Here is a 25858-nt window from a genome sequence, read left to right on the forward strand (position 1 = left end):
AATCCGAGATTCAGATCATTCAGGTGAGAAAAAACATCATCCAGATGGGCCAGTCGTGTGAGAAACTCCTCATGCAAGCGGTCAGACAAGTGAAGATTATGGTCAGTAAAGTTAATTTAAGCACGTCTCTCAATTAAAAAACTAAAAAACATGTCAATACTTTGCCCCTTGATAACCAGCGCACTTCTGTATTTTGTAAAAGGGTTACATGGTCGCTACCCATATCATTGCATAGTGCAGAACATACATGAGAGTTCAGGGGCCTTGCATTAACAAAGTTAACCATTTTCACTCTAGTGTCCAAAACGTCTTTCAAGCTGTCAGGCATTCCCTTGGCAACAAGAGCCTCTCGGTGGATGTGTACCCAAGTGGTGTCTGGAGCAACTGCTTGCACGTGCGTTACCCCTCCACGATGTATTCCCGTCATGGCTTTTGTGCCATCAGTACAGATACCAACACATCTTGACCACCAAAGTCCATCTGATGTCACAAAGCTGTCCAGTACTTTAATATCTTCTCCTGTTGTCCGAGTTTCCAGTGGTTTGCAGAAGAGGATGTCTTCCTTAATTTGCCCCCATAAATGTAACGGACATACAGTATACCAGGAGCTGTGCCAGGCCCGCCACGCCTGTTGATTCATCCAGCTGTAATGCATAGAATTCACTGGCTTGTATGTGAAGCAGTAATTGTTTCAAAACATCTCCTGCCATGCCACTGATGCATCGTGAAACAGTGTTGTTTGATGGAGGCATTGTCTGTATATTGTCCCAGCCATATCCGCGGCAGCAGGATGAATTAAGTCCTCCACAATAGTATGGGGCTTGCTTGTCCTAGCCACTCGGCAGCTCACCATTTAAGACAACGTCATGCTTATTAATGGTATCTGTTGCTTTTATACGTCTTACTACTTGAAAGTCATCTTAATTCTCGCTCAAAAACTCCTGAGGCTTATTTTTCAAATTGGCATGTTTTGTTTCTAAATGTCTGCACAAGAGTGACGGTTTCATCGAGTTGTGAGATAGTACTTTTGCACATATAACACAATGTGGCTGAGGAAAGGTATGAGGGAACAAGGCGAGACCCAAATGCAGACACAGGAGGCAGATGGTAGAGCTCCTATATTTATTTTTTACAAAGGGAGGATGCAAAGGCAGGTCGGGGACAGGCGAGAGTTCATTAACCAGGTCAGAGTCCAAACAGTACCAGACGATAGGCAGTCTCGAGGTCAAGCCAGGCAGTGGTCAGAAACCAGATCTGAGTCCAAAATCAGAACAAGGGGATAGGCAGACTGGTAGTCAGAACAGGCAGAGTGGTCAGGCAGGCGGGTTTGGAGTCAGGACAGGCAAGGGTCGAAACCAGGAGGACTAGAAACAAGCAGAGCCTGGGAAAAATAGGAGCAAGGAAAAACGCTGGTTGACTTGGCAAACAAGAAGAACTGGCACAGAGAGACAGGAAACACAGGGATATATATACGCCGTGGATAATAAGCGACACCTGGAGGGGGTGGAGACAATCACAAGGACAGATGAACCAGATCACGGTGTGACAGGAAGGCACTACTCCCAATATAAGTGAACCCCAAATGTATAACCCCGTTGGAAAATATAAATGGACTGTTTGAAAATGTGAAGACATTTTTTTTGCATAAAAAAAAATATATTTTTTAAAATATTTTATATGTGAATCAAATTTTTATTTGGTTCACCCCTGACAGCATTGTGCGTACCCCTGGTATTCCCAGTTTGGAAATACCTGCTTTAGAGAAACCTAAACTTAAACAAATAACTAGCTGTAACTTTGCTGAAAGTCTTTTTTATTTATAATCAGTTTGTATGAAAAAATATTCATTGTGTGTTCTCCACAATGTACACGTTTTAGACAAAAAAATACATATTGAACAGCATTGTCTCTTCATAATGAGCAACATCTGGTGGTATAATATACACTACAATCCAGATATCATATTAGTTCCTCACACCTTACACTGAAAGTCAAACATGTGCTTACTTGTTATAAAAAAATTGATTAATTAATTAATGATATAGACTTACAAGTCAACCTATAATCTGTAAGTATGTATTAAATATATGAGTAAGATAATATCTGCAAAAATGAAGGCAGTAATATACATTATAATACATTTTTTAAACATTAAAATACATTTTACAAAGATGTTCACAATACATTAAATGTGTGCCCTCCTGCCACTACTCTACTACAACACACAATCCAGGTGTACGTGTGTATAGTGTGTATGTTGTGTGCTTCTGTGTGTTTGTACCTGTGTTTGTGACTCTTCACAGTCCTCTCTGTTCCATAAGGTGTATTTTTATCTGTTTTTTTATCTCATTTTACTGCTTTATCAACCCATTGAGGTCTCGATTTGGAGTCACACTCAAAATTAAAATGGAAAACCACACTACAGACTGATCCAACTTTGATGTAATGTCCTTAAAACAAGTCAAAATGAGGCTCAGTAGTGTGTGTGGCCTCCACATGCCTGTATGACCTCCCTACAACGCCTGGGCATGCTCCTGATGAGGTGGCGGATGCTCTCCTGAGGGATCTCCTCCCAGACCTGGACGAAAGCGAGACATGATGTCCCAGATGTTCTCAATTGGATTCAGGTCTGTGGAACTGGCGGGCCAGTCCATAGTATCAATGCTTTCCTCTTGCAGGAACTGCTGACACACTCCAGTCACTGTAACAAAGTATTGAGATAAACTTTTGTAATTGACCAAATACTTATTTTCCACCATAATTTGCAAATAAATTCATTAAAAATCCTGCAATGTGATTTTCTGGATTTTTTTTCTCATTTTGTCTGTCATAGTTGAAGTGTACCTATGATGAAAATTACAGGCCTCTCATCTTTTTAAGTGGGAGAACTTGCACAATTGGTGGCTGACTAAATACTTTTCCCCCCACTGTATATACAAATACAATCAGTGGGAATAGGGGCCCAGGTGTGCGTAATGAAAGTTCCGGAGGGATCCGTGACAGCCTGAGGGCACACACGTTTTGGTACGCTTAGATTGAAAAGATGGCAAATGGGGGTGGTAATATCATCCGCTGTCATCCTCAGAAATTTTCCATCCAAGTTGGCAGTCCCAGGTGGCTTGTCATTGTTGACAGACAACAACCATTTTCTCACCTCTTCCACACTCACTTTACAGAATTCAAAATTACAATGCTTGTATTTCATAATTTGATCAGTTACACTTGGATGTGTATGTTCAGCATTTGTTGCTGGCATGTCATGCCAAGTTTTTCTAATCTTGGCAATAAAAAATTGGCAATTATCTTTGTTTCATACTATAGTTTCTTCTTTTGTCTGTTTAGTCACATGATTTCTCAATTTGCAGTAGGTTTGCCAATTGGTTATGCAACCAGACTTATTTGCAATTCCTTTTGCCTCATCCCTCTCTGTAACGGCTTTCTTTAGGTGAAAGAGAGTCGGACCAAAATGCGGCATGGCTATTGAGATTCATGTTTTAATGAAACAAGGAAATACGAATCAATACAAAAACAATAAACGTAAAAACCGAAACAACCTAAACTGTTGCAAACTAACACAAGAACAGGAACAAGGACAATCACCCACAAAACCCAACACCAAACAGGCTACCTAAATATGGTTCCCAATCAGAGACAATGATGAACACCTGCCTCTGATTGAGAAACATATCAGGCCAAACATAGAACTAGACAAACTAGACATGTAACATAGAATGCCCACTCAGCTCACACCCTGACCAACCAAAACATAGAAACATACAAAGCAAACTATGGTCAGGGTGTGACACTCTCAACCATAACATTTTTCATTTCCTCATCAATCCACAGAAATTCAACATTTTTTACAGTCTTTTTACAGTCAAATCAAATCAAACTTTATTTGTCACATCCGCCGAATACAACAAGTGTAGACATTAGCGTGAAATGCTTACTTACAAGCCCAACAGTGCAGTTAAAGAAGAGTTAAGAAAATATTTCCAAATAAACTAAAGTAAAAAATTAAAAATAATAAAAAGTAACACCATAACAAAACAATAACGAGGCTTTATACAGGGGATACCAGTACCGAGTCAGTGTGCGGGGGTACAAGTTAGTTGAGGTAATTTGTACATGTAGGTAGGGGTAAAGTGAATGTCCATAGAAAATAAACGAGTAGGAGCAGCATATAAAACAAATGGGGGGGGGTCAATGTAATAGTCCGGTGGCCATTTGATTCATTGTCAACAGTCTTACGGCTTGGGGGTAGAAGCTGTTGAGGAGCCTTTTGGTCACAGACTTGGCTCTCTGGTACTGCTTGCCGCGCGGTAGCAGTGAAAACAGTCTATGACTTGGGTGACTGGAGTCTCTGACAATTGTATGGGCTTTCTTCTGACAACGTAATTGCTCGCATCATTTCCAATCATTTCCAATCCTCCATAGGAAAAGCAGCCAACAAGTGCTGGGAACTCCTTCAACACTGTTGGAAAATCATTCCAGGTGAAGCTGGTTGAGAGAATGCCAAACGTGCAAAGGATGGCTACTTTGAAGAATCTCAAATATAAAATATATTTTGATTTGTTTAATACTTTTTTGGTTACTACATGTGTTATTTCATAGTTTTGATGTCTTCACTATTATTCTACAATGTAGAAAATAGTAAAAAGTAAGAAAAATGCTTGAATGAGTAGGTGTGTCCAAACTTTTCACTGGTAATGTATATATAAATACATATATTTAAAAAATATTTTCCTTCATTATTTTCACGTTTTGATTGTTTTTACATTAAAAGCAGTTCATACATAATTATGACAAGTCTGTATGCATTATGACCACATAATAATACATCGTATATGTACGCATATAAAGTGCATATGACGTGTTAAAGATAGATATGAAAAGCAATAGAGGCAGAAATGATTAACAGTTTTGTAGACATGGTGTTGAGACAGGGTTAGCTTTGGTATGGGAGTTGTCTCTCCAGACATTTGCCTAGGTCTGGGTATCCGAGACTTGTACGGGAGTACAGTGATAATTTTGGTCAATTGGGTTGACAAAAAAGGAATACAAAATGCAAAATAGAGTTTAGGTAAGTTTGATTTCTCCTTACTTGGGGTGTTCTGTATTGACAGAGCCATCCATCCCCACATTGATACATAGCTTGTCCAGTCCACGGCTGCCACGGATACAGTTGCCAATGGTTACCAGGCAAGCAGCGCACAACTTGGCAGCATGTTTAGACACCGCTTTGCACACCAAATACACTATCTCACAATCCTCAAAACTGAATGGCAGTTTCAGACTAGTCAGAATCCCCTGGACTTTCCTAGACACAGAAGGCACCAGACAGAGGGAATCAGTGGTCCAAAAAACATAACGCTATAAATAAATATTCTATAGACCAAGCAGTTTGTTCATGATAACTGGAGCTGTACTATAGTTGGGTAGCCACTCCCTGACTGAAATGTGAGTATGGTAGCTTTTTCCAAGACCATGATGTAGTACACTAGCCAGGGTACCAGTCTGTTTAGTTAACATTCCACTCCTTGTACACAAGATTAGCAGATTAGATTGTTTAGTATGGCCAGGAGTAGAACAATAGATAAAAACAGACTGGTACCAGAATAGTGGTGCACAGTATGTCCCTGAAAATCTGAAGTAACCAACATCATTTAAAAGAGAGCTAGGGGGTGCCAGCCAAAGTTTTGCCTAACAAAATCAAATTTGGTGGCAAATTCTGTTGCACCCCAATTTCTTAGTCAGTTAAGTAGCCAGCCACATGAGAGTTAGTAGTCAGCTATTTAGCTGGCAGCAGGCAATTATGGAACACATTGAGTACAGCACGTCTGTGCCTGTGCAGAGCTCACCTCTGTTTCCTCTGTCTCTGGGCCTTAAAACTGGCACAAGCATTGATCTGTGTCAATGACTCACCCCAGGCCCTGTCACGGCACAAACAAAAGACATATTCTTCAGTTACTCATAGAGACAGGCTCTAAAAGGATGCAAACAAATAACAAAGGCTGTTGACAATGTCTAATGTGTGACATCTCATATCAATATCAATATACCCTCTCGTATCAACATCAATATAGTAAACTGAGTCTCAAGGAGAAAATCATTTTAAAAGCATCACTTACTTTTCTATGTCTGAGATGGATTTGGTTTCAAATACAAATCCTTTGTCCACAGACAGCCTCTCAAAAAGCTTTAGCTGGTTCAGTTTCATCAAGACCAGTCTGGCTATCTCTCCCAGGTATTTTCCACCGATCATCTTCTCAAACCTGTGTAAAGTCACACATGTGCAGTGTCACAGATTCCTCCAATGTTCATAAGGGACAGGGCTGTTATGAATAAATATTAATTTTGAATGGAGATGTTTGCTGAGCTTCACTATTCAGAGTCTTATCAAACTCAGTCCGGATTAACTCTAAGGATCCGTTGTCTCCAAATCCCCGATATTCTGTGTTGATGCACATGCATCTGTCCTCCCCCTGCACTCTCTCAATAATCCTCATCTCCTCCATGTAGCACAGGTTGGCCCCGGTACCTAGGAAGAACCTTAGGAGAATCACTTTGAAGCGGACTTCCTAGGTCCCATATCCAATGGCTGCCAGCCCAACAGCGACCATTCCTCCATATAGAATATTTCCAGAGCCGTGATATTCTTCTTATGCGCTTATGGACGGCCTTCTTAAATTCAAACCACAGGTTTTCAATTGGGTTCAAGTCCGGAGACTGAGATGGCCATTGCAAAATGTAGATTTAACCATTTATTTGTGGAATTTGATGTGTGCTTGTGGTTATTGTCTCGCTGGAAGATTTACTCGAGGCCAAGTTTCAGACTCCTGGCAGAGGCAATCAGGTTTTCGTCTAAAATTTCCTGGTACACAATAGTGATAGAGAACAAACTATCACTATTGATCACACAATCACTATTGTATTATTTTCCCACTGAGACTTGAAGAATGATTTAGCCAGTGGCGTTTCTATGGTACTGTGGTACTATACATACCGATGATGAAGCCAATCTCACACGATAGCTCAACACATGTACCCACAGGTAATCATAGTTGCCACCGTGTTGTTCAGAATGGCCACTAGAAATAGACTCATATCCTCCCAGCAAAGGAAAGAGGAGTAAGGCTAGGAGCTCATTTGGCAAAACATATACCAAACATTAGGAACACTTTCATCCCTACCGTAAAATTTGTTGGTGGATCTTTGATGTCATGGGGCTATTTTGCTTCCACTGATCCTGGGGCCCTTGTTAAGGTCAACAGCATCATGAACTTTACCAAGTACCAGAACATTTTTGCCAATAACCTGGTTGCCTCTGCCAGGAGCCTGAAACATGGCCACAAGTAAATCTTCTAGCAAGACAATAACCCCAAGCACATATCAAAATCCACAAAGAAATGGTTAAATCATCAGTCTCAGAGTCCGGACTTGAACCTGTGGTTTGAATTTAAGAGGCAGTCCATAAGTACAAAAGAAGGATATCATGGATTTGGAAAGATTCTATATGGAGGAATGGTCTAAGATCCCTCCCAATGTGTTCTCCAATCTCATTAAACATTTTAGAAAAAGGCTCAGTGTCATTATCCTCACAAGGGGAAGGTGCTGGTATATTGAAAACAGGGGATCCAATCATTTAAAAAAATAAATAAATCTATTTCTCTGAGCAATTGTATACAACAATTTGAGCTTTTTATTGTTCAGAAATGTGGTGGGTACTCTCTTCGTTCGCTGGACTTTATCCTGCTAACTGTTCCAAATGTCCGAACTGAATTTGGTAAAAGGGCTTTTATGTTCTCTGCGCCATCCTCTTGGAACGTCTTACAAAATACTTTTAAACTGGAAGAACTTGTCCCGATTGGTATTTTTAAATCACTGATGAATGATAATGAGACTGATTCTCTGACCTGTCAATGTTTTTAATTTGCTGTTTTTAATTTTGTTATACTCTTTTCTTACTAGATTACTTGTAGTTTTTCATGTTGTTTGTCTGTAATTTTTGTAATGACTTGGTGCTACCTATCTTGGCCAGGACCCTCTTGAAAAAGAGATTTTAAATCTCAATGAGCCCTTCCTGGTTAAATAAAGGTTAAATAAAATAAATAAACTAAAACAGCTGCCTCTGATTGGGAACCATACTAGCCCAACAAAGAAATAGAAACATAGATTTGCTCACCCAAGTCACACCCTGACCTAACCAAATAGAGAATAAACAAGGCTCTCTAAGGTCAGGGCGTGACAACCTGTCTATATAAAGTAAGTGACGTTTTTAGTCCCTTAATACAACTTCTATATCAGATACGTTAACCCTTTAACCCTATTCTCAACCGTCTAGAAGAGCATGTTTTAACAATGGATTTAGAAGTGGATGTGAAAAAAAAATCTTCACTTGAACTTGATTGGTCAAATCCCCCAGCATTCCTGCATCAATTTACATAATTGGTCAACTTTGGGTTGCGGCAGTTCAGGGTTGTGGCACTCTAACTTTGCCTACTCAGAGGGCTGTCAGAAAACCAAAAATCAATCTCTGAAAACTTCAAATCAGTCACCAAAGATATGGGATAAAAGGCAGCAATTCATTTGGTTTGGGATGAATATCTCACCACTCCTGTTAGTAGAGACCTTGAAGATTATGAAAATAGATAGTTAAAATGTAAAAAAGCTCAAAAGCAAGAACTATGTAAAAAATGTACTCAACCAATTGGTTGATATGTCAGTAAAAAGTACTGTGGACTAAGAATCATTTTATTTATTAATAATACTTATTTTGGTTAAAAAGTACATGATCAAATTGTTGACAACCCACTATATTAGACAACATACAGTTGAAGTTGGAAGTTTACATTAGCATAGCCAAAAACATTTAAACTCAGCTTTTCACAATTCCTGACATTTATACCTAGTAACTAGTAAAAATTATAGTTTTAGGTCAGTTAGGATCACCACTTTATTTTAAGAATGTGAAATTTCAGAATAATAGTAGAGAGAATGATTTATTTCAGCTTTCATTTCTTTCATCACATTCTCAGTGGGTCAGAAGTTTACATACACTCAATTAGTATTTGGTAGCATTGCCTTTAAATTGCTTTTTTGAGTCCAACGTTTTGGGGTAGTCTTCCACAAGCTTCCCAGAACAAGTTGGGAGAATTTTGGCCCATATACCTCCTGACAGAAATGGTGTAACTGAGTCAGGTTTGTAGGCCTCCTTGCTCGCACACGCTTTTTCACTTCTGCCTGGAGAATGTTCTATATGATTTTGGTCAGGGCTTTGTGATGGCCACTTCAATACCTTGACTTTTTTGTCCTGAAGCCATTTTTCAACAACTTTGGAAGTATGCTTGGGGTCATTGTCCATTTGGAAGACCCATTTGCGACCAAGCTTTAACTTCCTGACTGATGTCTTGAAATGTTGCTTCAATATATCCACATAATTTCCCCCCCCCCCTCATGATGCCATCTATTTTGTGAAGTGCACCAGTCTCTCCTGCAGCAAAGCACCCCCACAACATAATGCTGCCACCCCTGTGCTTCACGGTTGGGATGGTTTTCTTTGGCTTACAAGCCTCCCCCTTTTTCCTCCAAACATATCGATGTCATTATGACCAGTTTTATTTTTGTTTCATCAGACCAGTGGACAAGTACGGTCTTTGTCCCCATGTGCAGTTGCAAACCCAAGTCTGGCTTTTTTATGGCGGTTTTAGAGCAGTGGCTTCTTCCTTGCTGAGCGGCCTTTCAGGTTATGTCGATATAGGACTCTTTTTACTGTGGATATAGATACTTTTGTACCTGTTTCCTCCAGCATCTTCACAAGGTTCTTTGCTGTTGTTCTGGGATTGATTTGCACTTTTCGCACCAAAGTACCTTCATCTCTAGGAGACAGATGTGATGACTGCGTGGTCCCATGGTGTTTATACTTGCGTACTATTGTTTGTACAAATGATAGTGGTACCTTTAGGCGTTTGGAAATTGCTCCCAACGATGAACCAGACTTGTGGAGGTCTACAATTATTTTACCGAAGTCTTTTGATTTTCTCATGATGTCAAGCAAAGCGGCACTGTGTTTGAAGGTAGGCCTTGAAATACATAGGTAGACCTCCAATTGACTCAGATTATGGAAATTAGCCTATCAGAAGCTTCTAAAGCCATGACATAATTTTCTGGAATTTTCCACAATGTTTAGGGCACAGTCAACTTAGTGTATGTAAACTTCTGACCCACTGGAATTGTGATACAATGAGTTATAAGTGAAATAATCTTTCTGTAAACAATTGTTGGAAAAATATTTGTGTCATGCACAAAGTAGATGTCCTATCTGACTTGCCAAAACTATAGTTTGATAGCAAGACATTTGTGGAGTGGTTGAAAAACGAGTTTTAAGGACTCCAACCTATGTGTATGTAAACTTCCGACTTCAACTGTACATTGGTTAAACCACAATTCATCAATATTCAGACTACAGGTTGCCTATAAAAGAATGCATATAATAGTAATAAAAAATGTAGTTTGTCCAGAAAACCATTTTGAAGGACATTGCACTATACATCACCTTAAAATGCATTAATTTCAATATAATTAAATACTTGTGTTTGGACATACCAAAGTACCATAACTTGTTCAAATTTGACGTTAGTCCTCATTTAACAATGAGGACTAATGCCAACCTATAAAAGCCATTGAAGCAGACCTAAATTAATGCTTGTAATATTGTTGAGATTAGTAAAATTGCTATGCATATTTCCTTTCTAATATGGCATCAAATGGCTACCCGGACTATTTGCATTGACACAATAAAATTACATAACAATAACGAGGCTATATACAAGGGGTACCGGTACTGAGTCAATGAGCGGGGGTACAGGTTAGTTGAGGTAACAGTCTATGACTTGGGTGACTGGAGTCTTTGACAATTTTTGGGGCCTTCCTCTGACACCGCCTAGTATATAGGTCCTGGAAGGCAGGAAGCTTCCCCCCAGTGATGTATTGGGCCGTACGCACTACCCTCTGTAGCACCTTATGGTCGGATGCCGAGCAGTTGCCATACCAGGCGGTGATGCAACCGGTCAGGATGCTCTCGATGGTGCAGCTGAAGAACTTTTTGAGGATCTGGGGACTATTGCCATATCTTTTCAGTCTCCTGGGGGGAAAAGGTGTTGTCGCGTCCACTTCACAACTGTCTTGGTGTGTTTGGACCATGATAATTTGATGGTGATGTGGACATCAAGGAACTTGAAACTCTCGTTCCACTCCACTAGTCTCTTCAATGGGGGCCTGTTCAGCACTTCTTTTCCTGTAGTCCACGATCATCTCCTTTGTCTTGCTCAAATTGAGGGAGAAGTTGCTGTCTCTGACCTCCCTAAAGGGCTGTCTCATCGTTTTCGCTGATCAGGCTTACAACTGTTGTGTCGTCAGTAGACTTTCTGAAAGCTGTTCTTTGGGGAGCCACACACCCATTTCACTTCAGATTTCAGAAGATGGTGTGGGGTCCAGAAAAGAGGCCAGGTAAGGCAGAAACCGACCGCAATAGTTTAACAAGATTAATCTCAACTGAGTTTATTTCCGCTTTTACAACATTGAGTCTCTGCCGTTCACATTGGCTTCCAACACTAGAACAGTCCACAGTCAAGAATGTCACCTTTTATTTTAGGCTACCTTTCATACATACCCTATGTATATACTTGGACAGTGACGCTAAAATTTGGGATTTGATAAATATTTTCACAGTAGAGAATAAAACCTTTTATCTAAGGGTATTTCCATGAATATCGGTTTTACAGTTTAGAAATGAAAGGACTTAATGGATCTAGTCGCCCCATTTGAAGGGGTCATAAGTATTTGGACAAATTCAATTGTGTATTTAATCAAAAATGTACTATCGAGTCCCATATTCCTAGCACTCAATGACTACATCAAGCTGGTGATGAACTTTTGGATGCATTTGCAGTTTGTTTTGGTTGCGTTTTAGATGATGTTGTGCCCAATAGGTACTGCAGGAAATGTATTACTTGTGTATTTGAGGTTGAAAAATGCTTCTAAAGTTTGTAATTTCCACTTAAAAATTTCAAACTTGATTTTACCTTAGAAAAAAATATATTAACTCATACAAAAATGATAACTTGCATTATTATTATCCTGCTGTAGCAAACTAGCTCAAATTAAAGATCCAACATGTGCAATGTATCATGTCATTTTGGAGTCACTTATTTAAATAAGAATATAATGTGAGCCCATAGTTTGGGTCACTGTGTGCATTTCTTTCTAGTGTGTAAAGATGAATCGAATCTAACAGATTTGTAAGAAAGTACACAAAATAAACATTTAGATGTATTATTTAATCACACATTAACACACATTTGTATCACTTGATTCAGTGTAACAAACAATACAAAGAAAAGATATGCAGTGGTATTAAAAAAAGTTGACAGTATTTTCTATTTTTTAGTAAATTTGAATTTCTTATTGAATTTCCTCCCTCTTTGTCTGGGCCTAGAGGAGGAAGAGGAGGAAGTACAGGAAGAGTACTGGCGCTTGAAGTCAATAAGGCAGTCTGTGGCTTCTGAGATGGAGGTGAAGGATCGGATGGGCGAGGTGCTCACTCTGAAACCTGAGACGGCGATGTCTCCACTTCCCCCAGACTCTTCCAGATCCTCAATAAGGCCACTGAAAGCAACAATCACATGGTTAGAAATGGCAGGGTCATGATCATTAGAGCACACCGTAGTAAAACTTTATGCATTGAAAAAGGAAAAGTGTTTACTGGACATGTCCAGGTCGTTCCTCCCTCTTTCAGTCCATGTTGTGCCTAATGAACATGATCCAGGTGTGAGCTAGAGGTAGTACACTGATATTGTTACAGTGACACTGTCGATAGTCACCAAACAATCAGGTAAGCACTAAACTTCGCGGTCTGCTTACCATCTCATATTCACAAAATATGTTAATATGCATTCATAAACTATTAAACCAGAAGAAAATACACCACTTCAAATGAATAACTACTTTACATAAGGGTACACAACAGTCTTAGTCAACAATGGACAAATATGAAGGCATAAGCATATAATGGAGTTGCTATGATGCTTTAGAGAGCTATTCATCAGGGTGTATCCTTGACAGACATACCCAACCAGGGTCTGCTTATCAGACTTCCCTACCTATCACACACATGGAACAGCCTGTGTCACCAGAGGTGGGTGCAACAGTAGCATTAGTCAAATGGAGTTTCCAAAAACAATCCATTAGTGCATTTCCTGTTTTGCTTACCTGTGTTGGCTCCTGAAGGCAGCATCACATGGTCCGGCCTCAGCAGTCTCTAAAAGGAGACAAAGTAGAGTGAAAACATTGGCTCTCTTTTTCACCCATTCAAACAAGGTGGAACGAGGCATTTTGAACATGTAAAACAACATCATCACAGTTTGAGAGAGTGAGTGTACCTAAATCTCTGTGCTCTGTCTGGTCCAAAGCACTCAGCAAGTCTCCACTCTGGAAGATCATCCATCACACAGAGGGAAGAAAGAGCAGAAGACCAACGGTGAGTGCTTCACGACAGCTAGGGAAACCACACTGTCGGAAATTAACTACCAATGGTCTACAACAGCTGGCTTGGTTTAGATAACAACTACATATACAGTGTATAATGCTGTGCAATAGTGCTAACTAGGAGTACCTTTCCGGCCCTGGATGCAGCCTTGGACACTTCTTGGTTTCTCATGCAGTCCTCTACGTGCTTCTCATAGTCCCGGAGATGAAATAGCTGCTGACACAGGAAGCACTTCTCTCCCTGCACTGCCCTGCTCGGAAGACAACACAGATAGGTTAAAAGGTATGATCGGGTTACTCTATAGTAGGTATGTCAAAATAATTTAGCCTAAAGTGACATTCCCTGTGAATGTAAACTAGGTATAGGAGACTAGCTGTTAGACCAAGGTCAATCCACTCATACCTACTTACTTGCCAGAGCCAGAAGAACAGGGCTGCTCCTCTCCAATTCTTTCTCCCCTTCTGGTCCTCTTCCTATGAGACTTCACTGTAACTACAAATTAAGCAAGGGATTGTTTTACGCTCTGGGGTCAAACATAATATTTCACTACACATCCTTGACTTGCATTGTTCCTTTGTCAACATCCTTGCATAAACAACAGAGATTACTTTAGATTGAGCTGAAGAAACGAGTGTCTGCTGTATGCGTGTCTTGCTGCGCGTTCTCACCTTGCGATTGGCTCGGAGCCATCATCTCCTCTCCCTCCATGTTAGCGGTACTACCGTCACAGTAGGCAGCGTGCAGCTCAATCTCAGTCAGGGGGAAGGGGCGCATGCACATGGGACAGTCCATGCTGGGGCTCTGAGGGGGTGCAGGTTCTGAGACCCCACCCTGTACCTTCCCAGTCTCCTCCATTTCCACCCTCACATCCTCTCCTCTAGCAGGACTCCTAACATGGCCACTCCTCCTCTCCTCTTTCACCTCCATCCCCTCTATACGCTGCTCCAGAGGATGGGGTAATGAGAGAAAAGTCTGGATCTGAGGCAGGGACTGCCTCTCTGGTTGGGGCTTGGGGTAACCAAATCAAACCACAGACATAAAAAAAACACAACTATGATAGACATCTACAACACAACCTCACAATTCGATGAACACAGCCAAAATTTCTAGGTGTTGGATGAAAGAAGGAGAATCAGTCAGAACTGTAATCAGAATGATCTGTTTTGGTGTGTCATTTGTAGTGCAGAAGTTACTGACCCGTGCAGGGTTGGTGACCATCAGGTCTTGGGTGCCATCGTCACTGAGTTGGGTCTCTGCCATCAGAATCAACAAAAAAAATAGAGGAAAGCCAATTAAAAGCTATATATTATGAAGTGAAGCTCACAACATTTAGTATTTAGTTCTAAATGTAACCATATACATAAAGTATAGCAAACAATAGACATTAGGCACACCTTTCTAATATTTTTTCACCATTATTTAACCAGGTAGGCTAGTTGAGAACAAGTTCTCATTTACAACTGCGAGCTGGCCAAGAAAGCACAGCAGTTCGACACATACAACAACACAGAGTTACACATGGAATAAACAAACAGTCAATAATACAGTAGAAAAAAAAATAAAAGTCTATATATAGTGAGTGCAAAGGAGGTAAGATAAGGGAGGTAAGGCAATAAATAGGCCATGGTGGCGAAGTAATTACAATACAGCAATTAAACACTGAAATGGTAGATGTTCAGAAGATGAATGTGCAAGTAGAGATACTGGGGTGCAACGGAGCAAGATAAATAAATACAGTATGGGGATGAGATAGTTGGATGGGCTATTTACAGATGGGCTATGTACAGGTGCAGTGATCTGTGAGCTGCTCTGACAGCTGGTGCTTAAAGCTAGTGAGGGAGATTTGAGTCTCCAGCTTCAGTGATTTTTGCAGTTCGTTCCAGTCATTGGCAGCAGAGAACTGGAAGGAAAGGCGGACAAAGCAGGAATTGGCTTTGGGGGTGACCAGTGAGATATACCTGCTAGAGAGCGTGTTACGGGTGGGTGATGCTATGGTGACCAGTGAGCTGAGAAAAGGTGGGGCTTTACCTAGCAGAGACTTGTAGATGACCTGGAGCCAGTGGGTTTGGCAACGAGTATGAAGCGATGGCCAGCCAACGAGAGCGTACAGGTCGCAGTGGTGGGTAATATATGGGGCTTTGGTGACAAAACAGATAGACTGCATCCATTTTGTTGAGTAGAGTGTTGGAGGCTAGTTTATAAATGACATCGCCAAAGTTGAGGATCGGTAGGTTGGTCAGTTTTATGAATGTTTGTTTGGCAGCATAAGTGAAGGATGCTTTGTTGCGAAATAGGAAGCCGATTCTAGATTTAATTTTGGATTGGAGATTAATGTACAGTGGGGCAAAAAAAGTATTTAGTCAGCCACCAATTGTGCAAGTTCTCCCACTTATAAAGATGAGAGGCCTGCAATTTTCATCATAGGTACATTTCAACTATGACAGACAAAATTAGAAGAAAAAAAATCCAGAAAATCACATTGTAGGATTTTTAATGAATTTATTTGCAAATTATGGTGGAAAATAAGTATGCAAATTAATTACTCAAAAATCATGTGATTTTCTGTATTTTTGTTTTAGATTCCATCTCTCATAGTTGAAGAGTGTACCTATGATAAAAAATTACAGACCTCTACATGCTTTGTAAGTAGGAAAACCTGCAAAATCAGCAGTGTATCAAATACTTGTTCTCCCCACTGTATATTGTCCTGCTCATAACAGGGTTAATTATATCTATGAGAATATCCAATGGGCTTTTATATAATTCTAAATGATTAATAATAATAATAATAATTTGCTTTGTTTAAAAATATATATTTTGTAGATGATTTTGTTTTCAAATAACGTAAATAGAGCGAGAAAAAGGTGATTCTTGAACGTGGGGTGAGACATTGTTACTAATTTGAAAATAAAGCCAGTTTGTTATTTAGAATTATTTATTTCTGATTTTAGAGGGCGAGAAACCAAATAAAATAGTAATCTCATGGGTATCCCAGTAGAGGCCGGCACAGGTATTGAACCAGCATCTGAAGCAACACAGCTTGCACAGCTATGCAGTGTTTTAGACCGTTGCATGACTCAGGCGCTGCACAACGTGACAGGTTGGGAGTGGCCTACAGTACAAGCAAAAAAATCCTAATAAAATCAAATAAAACCTTAGTGTAACAACAGTTTTAGTAAGTAATACTGAAGTTGTGCACAATTAACAGTTTCTATTTAGGTTTATGTCACCCATTCAATGTCAGTTAGAGACACAGTAGGACCCAAAATCATAATCAGTGCTCTAACTCCCCCTTGCGCTGGTCTGGAGCAATGAAGTGGTGACGTGCTAAACCACAAACTACCTCTAAGTCCTGAAGCATAATCACACAACTTTTAGTGGAGCAAAGCACTGTAGGTATCATAACCGGCCATAAAATAACACAATATATGTCACAACAGGTCTAAAAATGTGTCATGACAGTGTTATGACCATATTATGACAGGTTATGAGAAATTGTCTGCTGTTATTACATGGTTATGACAGTGTCACAATATGTTATGACGCTGGGTGTCAAGTAAAGTCTTACCATCATTTCTTATACCTGGAACTTCTAAGCCACCGACATCCACCACTTCCTCCCCCATTATTTCTTCCTCCTCCCTCTTCACTCCCTCTTTTTCATCTTCTTCCTTTTCCTTCTCCAGTGGGACAGGCAGTGGCGATGGTCTTCTCTCTTCTTTTCTAAGGCCAAGACTCCTGGAAATTAGAAATCAACATGTTTTCATTCCTGTGCACATTTAAAGGACTTGTATCATTGAGATTTTAGACAAGCTAGGTCCATACTGTATAATGTAGCAGTTCATGCCTCCCTTTCTTACCTTCGAGGTAGAATTTGTTGTTGATTGGATTCTACATGAAATACAGGTGAGGGCGATTTCTATGGGAAGACAAAACAAAGAGATACTTTTCTGGGGGAGAGCCTTTAGAAATACATACATGTATTGCTCCCTATAAGTATTGACAAATGTTAAGCAATACTCACTTCGTCTTGTTCAGGAGTGGACACAAACAGTGACTGATAGTCCTTCCACTCCAGTCTTCCTCTCCTCCCTCCCTCTTCTGTCCCTCCCTGTGACCGCCGCCACTCCCTTTCCTCACCCTCCTCTTCATCATCCTCTACCACCTCCACGACCTCTTCCTGCTGGTTTCTCACTCCATGGACTTCTTCCTCCTCTTCCTCCAGAAGTTCTGGGGCCCTGTGTCTCTTGGGGCGTCCCCTCCTGGAAAAAGGTCTCTCTGGGGGCCCAGGAAGGACAGGCTCCCCCCAGCCTGCCTTCCTCAGCAGACCCCTCTGGGCTTCCTTCAGGCTCTTCTCATACACCTCCAGCTGGGACATGATCACCTGGAAGGAAAAATCTGTTAATTGCTATCAGTTACATACTCAGTTAAAAGTCATGACATCTGACATCAGGTCAATGAAATATTACAAAATGATGGATGGAGTGTCTACAATACAGTAGCACACAGAATTTATACAATGCATTCGGGAAGTATTCAGACCCCTTGACTTTTTCTGCACTGTTACATTACAGCCTGATTCTAAAATTAATTAAATAAAATGTTTTCCACAATACACATGCAATACCCCATAATGACAAAGCAAAAAAACTGTTTAAAAAAAAATGTTAACACATTTATAAAAATAAAAAAAATACATTATGCACATTAGTACTCAGACCCTTTGCTATGAGACTCAAAAATGAGCTCAGGTTCATCCTAGTTCCATTGATCCTCCTTGAGATGTTTCTACATCCACCTGTGGTAAATTCAATTGATTGGACATGATTTGGAAAGGTGCATCCTTGTTTATATAAAGGATCCACAGTTGACAGTGCGTGTAAGAGCAAAAAGCAAGCCATGAAGCAAGCTGTTCCTAGGCCGTCATTGAAAATAAGAATTTGTTCTTAACTGACATGCCTGGCTAAACAAAAGGTACTTAAAAATTTTTTTTTTTAATGAAGTTGAAGGAATTGTCTGTAGATCTCCCAGACAGGATTGTGTTCGAGGAACAGATCTGGGGAAGGGTACCACAACATTTCTTCAGCATTGAAAGTCCCCAAGAACACAGTGGCCTCCATCATTCTTAAATTGAAGAAGTTTGGAACCACCAAGACTCTTCCTACAAGATTCTCTGGTCTGATGAAAGAATTGAACTCTTTGGCCTGAATGACAAGCGTCACGTCTGGAAGAAATCTGGCACCATCCCTACGGTGAAGCATGGTGGTGGCAGCATCATACAGTAGGGATGTTTTTCAGCGGCAGTGACTGGGAGACTAATCAGTATCGAAGGAAAGATGAACAGAGCAAAGAACAGAGATCGTTGATGAACACCTGCCCCAGAGCACTCAGGACCTCAGATGGGGGGCAAAGGTTCACCTTCCAACAGGACAACAACCCTAAGCACACAGCCAAGACAACGCAGGAGGGGTTTCGGGACAAGTCTCAATGTCCTTGAGTGGCCCAGCTAGAGCTTGGACTTTAACCCGATTGAACATCTCTGGAGAGACCTAAAAATGGCTATACAGAGACGTCCCCATCTGACCTGACAGAGCTTGAGAGGATCTACAGAGAAGAACGGGAGAAACTCCCTAAATACAGGTGTGCCAAGCTTGTAGCTTCAGACCCAAGAAGACTCAAGGCTGTAATTGCTGCCAAAGGTGCTTCAACAAAGTACTGAGTAAAGGGTCTGAAACTGTTTTTGCTTTGTCATTATGGGGTATTGTGTGTAGATGGATGAGGGGGAAAAAAACAATTGAATCAATTTTAGAATAAGGCTGTAAGATAACAAAACGCAGAAAAAGTCAAGGGGTCTGAATCGTTTTCAAATGCATTATATGCCCCTTTTTGTGTACCCAGATGTCAGATACCCACATTGACTCCCAATCCAGAGAATGTCTATGAGAGAGAATAATAAATTAAGACTACATCAGAAGAAAGATAAAGGATAACCTGCGTGTAGGCATCTGGGTCCTGCCCTCGCGGACAGAAAGGCACGCCCCAATAGTAGCACACCACTCCCCCATCCCCCTGGCCGCCTGTGGGGGGAGAGAGGTGGCTGGAAGAGGCCTGGGGATGGTGGGAAGAGGGGTATCTGGCTTGTGCCTCATCCTGGCTCCCTCTACCTGCAGCCTGTTTGGGGAGAAAGGGGGAAGGAGATCCATACATGCCCTTGAAGGTGAACTTCTTCCGGATGCGCTTGGACTGGCTCTCTCCGTCCTCGCACGCGGAGTCTTCGGAGATGTGTGTGCGTTTCTTGGGGACGAGGCAGGGGCTGTGTATGTGTGGAGGGGAACAGTGGTGGTTGGTGTTTGTGGAGAGACATTGGTTGCTTGGTTGTGGGAGGTCATTTTCTTTTGGGAAGACTGGGCTGGGCAACTGAGCCGACTAAAAAGAGAGAGAGAAGAGAGAGAAGTTCCCACAATACACTGTAAATTAGGTTTCAGGTGAAGTCAAAGGCTAAATAACAGTACTGCTAATATACAATCTCTTGTAGTTCCTTGGCATTACCTTTGCAGGACCGCCTTCCTCTTCGTCATCATCTGACCAGCGTAGCGCCATATTACTGGTTAACTCCTGCATTGGCTGAGTCTCAAAAGCCAATGTAAGTTCCTCTGAATTAAGGTCTTCTTCTGCAGCTAAAGAGAACAATCATGCCAATACATACATAGGATCAGAACATAGAAAGCCAAAGGGCAGGAAGAGGCCATATGAACCTGCCCTACCGCTATTACTTGCTCTCATTAAAACTCAGTGTTGGTGTAACATTATTCTGTATGTATGATAGTTGTTAAAACAATAGAAAACATACCAAACATTGCAGGTGTGCTAATCCTGTTTACAGCGCTCTGCGAGGATTCACCCTGACGTTCCTCTTGGTCAACAACTTTGTCTGCAACTCCAGCTGTCTTCCTTATAGGCATGAGTCTCTTGTTCAGGGACAGGGTTGTTCTGAGGCGTGGTGGAAGGCACTTTGAGGATTCACCGCTCTTCCCATCCTCTCTGTCTCTATCCTCATGGTCTTCTGATGTAGAGACACTTTCAATACAGTTCTGTGGACCCTGGTCCCTTATCTGATCAGTTCTGGGGAAGACTGGGCTTCCGGGAAAGGTGGGACTTGCCGCTTTCTCTTCTTCTCCTGTATCACTACTGGAGAACATGGCACTTTTAGGAAAAGTTGGACTTGCCTCTTTTTCTTCCTTTCCTGAATCAGTCTCAGAGAACATAGGGGGACTCCCTTGGCCTGGTTCCCCACCTGCAGTTTTCTCTGTCCTGGAGAACACAGGGCTTTTGGAGAATGTAGGGCTCTTTGGCTGAAAAGACTGAGACATCTGGGACTTTGTGGAAAGAGTTACACTTGGAGGACTCTCTTGAGAACATAGTAGGAACCCAGAGGCCTGACAGTCTACTAGGAGGTCCTGGCTGAGCTTATGCAGGCACAGGATGAGTTTGCTGGCTGAGGGGACTGTAGTGGCGAGAGGGAATACAGGGGACTTCTTCCTGAGTTGGGACTCATTCTCTGTGGACTTGCATTCCTGAGATTCGACTTGGGCTGAGAGGTTTCCGAAAGGGTTCTTTAGAGAAGACCCCTCCTTAAAATGGCATAGAAAATGTGATTAAAATAACTTTGTTTTTTATTTTAGCATGATTTAACTAGGCGAGTCAGTTAAGAACAAATCCTTATTTTCAATGACGGCCTAAGAACAGTGGGTTAACTGCCTTGTTCAGGGCCAAAACAACTGATTTTTACCTTGTCAGCTCTGGGATTTGATCTTGCAACCTTTCAGTTACTAGTCCAACACTCTAACCACTAGGCCCCCTGCCGTCCCAGTAACATCACTAGAACTAAATTGATTTGGAATGCAATCTAGACTGGTGATGATTGAAAGATGTGGCATTTAGATATAAGTAAGTAATTGGTTCTTCTAGACCTACATTAATGCTTATTGATACTTTAACCTGAAGATTTGTGTTAATCAGACTCATAGAAGGTAGATTTAGGCCCATAGTAGCCCCTGAAGAAAGACAGAACTACATGATTGCCATGACAGACAAATAATGAGGCACCACTGACCTGTGAAGAGAGAGGCATGGAGGTGGAAGCTTGGCTGAGGGGAGAAGACTGGGAGTAGACCTTCTGGGTCTGAGACAGGTCAGGCATATCTAGTAATGGACAAGCCTCTTTTTCCCCCCTCCTGCTGGTTTCTGGGTTAGCAGCCCCTACACTAACACCTACACCGTGGGCTCCCTCCCTGTCAGCCACATCATGGTTGGGGTAAGAGAGCTTCCGCCTGGGGGGCTGTATGCTGCTTTCTGCCTCTGGAGGGGAACGTTGACATTTCTGGGTAGGGCTCCCGTCCACCAGCAGAGATTCTGAGTGGGGATGAGTGTGTCTGTCCGCCTGGAGGGATAGAACAACACTCATGTATCACAGGAATAGATACAATGGGAGAAACATTTGTGGTTTTATCTGAAATATATATCCCATTTAGCAGACGCTTTTGTCCAAAGCGACTTACAAGTCGGCTGGGGCCACTACTTTTACATATGGGTGGTCCCAGCGGGAATCGAACCCACGACGCTTGGCGTTGCAAGCGCCATGCTCTACCGACTGAGCCACACAGGACCCCAAAAATAATGGCGAGGACTGTGACTGTCCTAGAGGAAATGTCCAGGCAACCTTTTATATCTGTCAGTATTCTCAACACTTACATAGAGGCTTTCAGCGATGGCCTTCCTCATGGTCTCCTCCTCCTGTCGTTGCCTGAGAGCAGTGTTGCTGGCCTCCTGTTCACTCAGCCTCATGGCCAGATCCAGCATTTCTTCCTCAGTCATCTCTGAGATGAGAGGGGACAGCTTCAGTACAGTAGATGACAAAGCTCCAACTAGCAGTGCTTCAGTGGTTACATTTTGGTGATTGATCATGACTCCATTACAATATGTACAGTGGAGTTGTGTAAGGAGCCTCGGCGCTCAGTCTGAACATTGACACGCATCACTTGTATCACGGTTTTGGGCGGCAGGTAGCCTAGCGGTTAAGAGCGTTGGGCCAGTAACCGAAAGGTTGCTGGTTTAAATCCCTGAGCCGATTTGGTGAAAAATCTGTTGATGTGCCCTAAAATGTAAAAGCATAACAACCTTATCTTTCGTATCAGCTAGAAATAATTATATATATAAAAAAAGAAGGTTCAATTGATACACACCTTTATAGGGTTAATGTTCTCAAGCGGCCATATATCCATGTTACAGCCTATGTTTATTGGAAAACAGACAGTAGACCTGTGCTAATTAGCTACCTGCATCTAAACGGAAGACAAACGTGTTGTCACAAAATACTGTTGACTGCAACTGTGTTAACACCAGTTAAAACAGTGTAGAATAAGTGTGTATTTTGCATTTGTGAAATTATTTTGATGTGATATGAAAGTAGAGATTTATGTTTCTATAACCATACTGCAATTGAGAATTGACTCAGGTTTGAGTATTTGGCCGTTTTGGCTTCCAGAGTCAAAACAGAACATGTAAGGTACTCGGATTATAAACAATTAACGCTAGGCTCCTTTAGTCCATTATAAGTGCTAATGTGCTACATGAGAATGATACGTCTAATTCGCTACGTTACAAATAAGGAGACGTATATTGGACAGTATACCGTTAGATCGTATTTTCCTATCCTTCTCCCGTTTATGCTCCTCTAATGATGTTGGTCTGAAGTCTTCATCCTGGGTTAGAAGAGACGAGTTGTCAATTACAGATTATTTTATATCTTGGGTCAGGTGCCTTTCTTTGAGACATAAGTGGTCTGAAGCAGAAATACTACTTGGCCGACAATTATCAAGTATAGTATAGAGTTATTATTTTGTAGTTAACCATTAATGATAGGTCAATATACACATATAGATAACCAGTAGTTAGGTAGTTCTGTATCCGTGTAGCTAGCTAGCCAGTGTGTAACCAGCTAGCTAGCTAACGAGTCAGTTCAGCTGGGTAACGTTACATCGTCGCTGTCTGAGATGACGACTCTGTCCTCTTCATGATCAACTGCTCGTCGTCGTTTCCTGGGACCATCATCAGCGTATCTGTTCTCTCGCTTTTTCCGAGGAGGCATGTTGCTGGGTTGAATTTGGTGTTTGATAACAAATATAGACGGTAAGTTAGCTTAGCTAGCTACCGTTAGCTATCCTTACGACTTGTGTCGCGGATGTCTGCACACTCATCTTCCTGCGAATTACGAAAAACCGAAAGTAGAACAGTTACTTAGCTAGCTATGTATATAACGATACATGGAATTTAAGTTACAAATCATTCAGTTAAAGACTGTTAATCACATCCAGTGTTAGTTGGTAGGATTCCTACTTTTACCAAAACATTGACAAATCTCGAATCAAGAAGCCATGTTTTCTTCGATCACGTGACTCAATAAAAGGGAGGTCAAACTTTGAAGGGGACTGAAACTAATATTTTTGTAACTAAAACGTTTCATTGTTCTGTCTTTGGCTGAAATGTACGGTGCAATACAGCACTACAATTGCACATTTCAAACAGGAAGAGCATGCTTTTTTAACGGGACCAGTTAAAAACTGTGCACAAATGAAACTACAGCAAAGTGTATTAAACATCCCTGTGAAAATAATGTCCAAACGTGTGAGCAGAGGCCAGCAAAGTACTTTATGGCACTCTCAAAACACCCCCCTTTGTGGCTTTCTCGACCAATCCAAATATTATCACAACACTCTTATACTCATTGACCCAGATAACATTTCCAGCTCACACACATAATATTCGTTATTTCGAACAAACTGTAGAAATCTGTAGAAAAATGTACAAAGTCAGGATTAAACCCTACTGCCAAAGAGGATGGGTTCTGCTAACGTTACCACAACCACACCATCTTTGCTGCAACTGTCTTTGGTGTGGTCTGAGCGCAAGAGGTGAAGTGAGCACCTGAAGTAAGAGGCTCCTGTCAATCTGTCTTCTTCGATGAGGTTTAAGGGAGGTTGGTATCCAATAAATGTTGCATTACTGCCACCAACTAGACTGGATTATAACTCCCTTATATTATGCTTGGGACTTTAAAAAAAACTACCATCTAACCCTACACTCATTAAAAACCCACAACCCTACTCCATTAAATCTGTCTCGTCGTACCTCAAGCCAACAGCCTGAAATGACAGGACACCCCCTGTAACTCTTCTGATGTCAAATCTCGTATAAAGCTGTGTATATTCCCCTTCAAGTCAAAGCTACGACAGCTTTTCAAGTAACTACACTGGAAACCACACATCCTGAGGATGCATTTATTGTTACTGGGGATGTTAAACAAAGCAAATTTGAGGAAAATGCTATCTATGTTCTAACAACACATTGCCTGTGGTACTCGTGCTTCAAAAACTCTCAACCATTGTTACTCTCCCTTCTGTGATGACAACAAGGCCCTCTCCCGCCTCCCTTCGGCAAAACAGTTCACGACTCCATCCTGCTCCTCCCTTCCAAAAGGCAGAAACTCAAACAGGAAGTACCCGTGCGAAGATCTATTCAATGCTGGTCTGACCAATCGGAATCCATGTTTCAAGATTGTTTCGATCACGTGGACTGGGATATGTTCCAGGTTGCCTTTGAGAATAACATTGATGTATACACAGACACTGTGACTGAGTTCATCAGGACGTTGTTTCCATTTGTGACTATTAAAACTTACCCAAACCAAAAAATGTGGATAGATGTCAGCATTTGCGCATATCTGAAACCGCAACAGCGCCTCTTCAACCTCAGGAGGCTGAAGAAATTAGGCTTGGCCTCTAAGACCCTGACAAACTTTTACAGATTTTTACAATTCAGAGCATCCTGTCGGGCTGTATCGCAGCCTGGTACGGCAACTGCACCGGCCGCAACCGCAGGGCTCACCAGAGGGTGGTGCGGTCTGCCCAACGCATCACCGGGGTCACACTGCCTACCCTCCATGACACCTACAGCACCCAATGTCACAGGAAGGCCAAAAATATCAAGGACATCAACCACCCAAGCCACGGCCTGTTCACCCCACTATCATCGAGAAGGTGAGGTCAGTACGGGTGCATCAAAGCTGGAACCGAGAGACTAAAAAAAAACAGCCTCTATCTCAAGGCCATCAGACTGTTAAATAGCCATCAATAGCCGGGTACCACCTGGTTACTCAACCCTGCACCTTAGAGGCTGCTGCCCTGTGTACATAGACATGGAATCACTGGTCACTTTAATAATGTTTACATACTGCTTTACTGATTTCATATGTAT

The 25858-nt window shown here is 41.5% G+C and overlaps 1 protein-coding gene across 4 annotated transcripts; it reads right to left on the minus strand.

The window, feature by feature from the left end:
- Nucleotides 1–12319: 12319 nt before the first annotated feature.
- Nucleotides 12320–23998, minus strand: uimc1 (ubiquitin interaction motif containing 1). Of its 4 annotated transcripts, none has more exons than XM_064978450.1 (17): nt 23583–23998; nt 23238–23307; nt 22298–22422; nt 21660–21986; nt 20397–21177; nt 20096–20223; nt 19538–19972; nt 17571–17930; nt 17407–17465; nt 17130–17284; nt 14744–14799; nt 14215–14554; nt 13957–14038; nt 13673–13796; nt 13440–13488; nt 13270–13318; nt 12320–12666 (listed from the first exon to the last, which is right to left on the minus strand). In XM_064978450.1, exons 1-17 carry the CDS (start codon nt 23691–23693, stop codon nt 12438–12440), a joined length of 3480 nt encoding a protein of 1159 aa, XP_064834522.1. In that variant the 5' UTR covers nt 23694–23998; the 3' UTR covers nt 12320–12437. The 4 variants fall into 4 exon arrangements, with proteins under 4 accessions (XP_064834522.1, XP_064834521.1, XP_064834523.1 ...); XM_064978449.1 differs by having other exon boundaries at nt 17115–17284; XM_064978451.1 differs by lacking the exons at nt 12320–12666; nt 13270–13318 and having other exon boundaries at nt 13468–13555; nt 17115–17284.
- Nucleotides 23999–25858: the final 1860 nt, after the last annotated feature.

This window comes from Oncorhynchus masou, chromosome 11 (genome assembly GCF_036934945.1).
Source record: "Oncorhynchus masou masou isolate Uvic2021 chromosome 11, UVic_Omas_1.1, whole genome shotgun sequence".
Taxonomy (NCBI): domain Eukaryota; kingdom Metazoa; phylum Chordata; class Actinopteri; order Salmoniformes; family Salmonidae; genus Oncorhynchus; species Oncorhynchus masou.

What these genes read in the sequence shown, in the direction of transcription:
- uimc1 (XM_064978449.1), bottom strand. Translation starts at nt 23,693, where the DNA reads ATGCCTCCTCGGAAAAAGCGAGAGAACAGATACGCTGATGATGGTCCC. An exon ending in TGGTCACCAACCCTGCACGG is followed by an intron (nt 14,555 to 14,743) that starts GTCAGTAACTTC and finishes GGTTACCCCAAG; the next exon opens with CCCCAACCAGAGAGGCAGTC. An exon ending in TGTTCTTCTGGCTCTGGCAA is followed by an intron (nt 13,797 to 13,956) that starts GTAAGTAGGTAT and finishes TCTTCCGAGCAG; the next exon opens with GGCAGTGCAGGGAGAGAAGT.